General features: G+C 47.9%; 1 protein-coding gene across 1 annotated transcript in view; it reads left to right on the top strand.

The window, feature by feature from the left end:
- Positions 1-636: 636 nt before the first annotated feature.
- Positions 637-2,158, top strand: part of UVSSA (UV stimulated scaffold protein A) — a 67,398-nt gene continuing 65,876 nt past the window's right edge. The window contains exon 1 of the mRNA XM_035889381.1: positions 637-731. Coding sequence (XP_035745274.1) covers positions 637-731 — 95 coding nt within the window. The remainder of the gene's footprint in view (positions 732-2,158) is intronic.

Raw genomic sequence — 2,158 nt, 5'->3', positions numbered from 1 at the left:
CATATGAAATTGGTGCCTTTGTAGATGCTAAGTATGTTGCTTGAGGCACATTTTGAAATACTGTTTCCAGATAGTACAGCAATGCTAATTTTGCAAGCAATAACCTAATAGAAAGCAGTTGTTCAGGCATTTTCAATCAAATTAAGCAGAGAAATAGAAAAATGAGAAATATTGAGAGAGTAAACTGATCTAAACTTTAAAGATGAGCTGTGTCATTCCGTGTGTCCTCCACATGGAAATCCATTTTACTCGATGGAAGGCAATGAGGAAAGGAGAAACAATATTAAAAAATAAGATGTCATTGGTTTCTCCTATCGAATCAAGAATAACAGAACCACTGCAAAACGTATATATTCATTAGCTGCAGTAAATTTATTTGAAAATATGTGTTCGTTGCTTGTCGAATGTGTTTAATGATGTCTTCCCTTATCACAGGAGCCAGTAGAGACAGCAACGCCAATTCACATACACTACTTCCAACACATGCCTTAACTGTGAATTAATGGAAATACCATTCAAGCAGCTAACGTTTCCAGAGGCGCATAGATGTTTTAAACGTCTCCCTTCTTTAGGATGTTCAAAGCAAGCACCTGCAAGGGCTTGATCTTTCCCAGTGGTTAATCAGCACTGTCGGAGATGGGGGCCTGCAGAACATCTCTAACTGAGCACCCAGAACCAAAAGGGGGTCAGGCGCTGCCGAGAGCGAATCCAGGGCGGCCTCACGACCTCCAGTAACTGAACCACACTTGTGCGGCTGGTGCAAAGGGAGACCAGAATAGGGACAAATCTTTCAACCTCTTTCTCACCATAGGTGACCCTAAGGGCAGCAGGACACATGCCAGGGACATGCCCTGAGAGCACAGCCACATGCATAGTGCTGGATGCTTTCCTGCACTTGGGAAAAGACGAAGGAGCTCTTTGGTTAACCACATTATCCAACATCAGCAGAGTATGTACCATGCTTTAAGGATGGCACCCAGGTAGGTAACACCCCCTTGCTATGCTCAGTACCTCGGCTTCTCTTACTCCTGTGATCCTCCATCAACTCTCTCCCTACGCCGAGGGGTTACCTATGTTTGGTCAAGCGTTCTGAGGTTCCCAAGTGGAAGGTATCATATAAACGCAGTTATGCTCTAACACTCTGTCCTGGTTTTGTCTGGGACAGAGTTAATTTTCTTCCCAGTAGCTGGTATAGCGCTGTGTTTTGGATTTAGCACTAGAAGAATGTTGATAACACATTGACGGTTTAGTTGTTGCTAAGTTGAGCTTAGACTGGCCAAGGACTTCTCAGCTCTCAGCTCTGCCAGGGGCTCAAGGAGCTGGGAGGGGGCACAGCCAGGACAGCTGACCCAAACTGACCAAAGGGCTATTCCAGACCATAGGACGTCATGCTCAGCATGTAAAGCTGGGGGAAGAAGAAGGAAGGGGGGAACGTAGGGAGCAATGGCATTTGTCTTCCCAAGTCGCCATTACGCGTGATGGAGCCCTGCTGTCCTGGGGATGGCTGAGCACCTTCCTGCAGGTGGGAAGTACAGAATGAATTCCTTGTTTTGCTCTGCTTGCGTGCACAGTTTTTGCTTTACCCATTAAACCGTCTTTGTCCCAAGCAAGGAGTTTTCCCACTTTTACCCTTCCAGTCTCTCCCCATCAAGCGAGGAGTTTTCTCACTTTTACCCTTCTGGTTCTCTCCCCATCCCACTGTGGGGGAGCGACTGAGCGGCTGCGTGGTGCTGAGTTGCCGGCCGGGGTTAAGCCCTGACGCACTCCCCTTGCCAGCCCTGACAACTGGGCTGTATTCACCGTTCTGTTTCCTTCCAGGCACAGCTCACACATATAAAAGTACCCATTTACTACAGCTACACAGCAACAACCCTCTCACCCCTGCAATATTCTAAAGCCAACGTAATTCCCAAGTGCTGCAAAGTGGAGGACCTTTCCCAAAGAGAATGTTCATCATTTCTACCACTGGAAGCCAGATGTGCCAAAGCACTGGGGAAAAATACTCTAGTTTTGGGTAGGGAGGGCTGGCCTGTGCCTGCTTATGTGCTCCTTCCACCACATGAGGGACTTGGGGGTGCTGGTGGATGAAAAGCTGGACATGAGCCGGCAATGTGCACTGGCGGCCCAGAAGGCCAACCGTACTCTGGGCTGCATCAGG

This window comes from Egretta garzetta, unplaced genomic scaffold (assembly GCF_000687185.1).
Source record: "Egretta garzetta isolate BGI_Z169 unplaced genomic scaffold, ASM68718v1 scaffold682, whole genome shotgun sequence".
NCBI lineage: Eukaryota > Metazoa > Chordata > Aves > Pelecaniformes > Ardeidae > Egretta > Egretta garzetta.
Note: the sequence above shows the minus strand (reverse complement) of the source record. Positions and strands in the feature narration are given on the sequence as shown.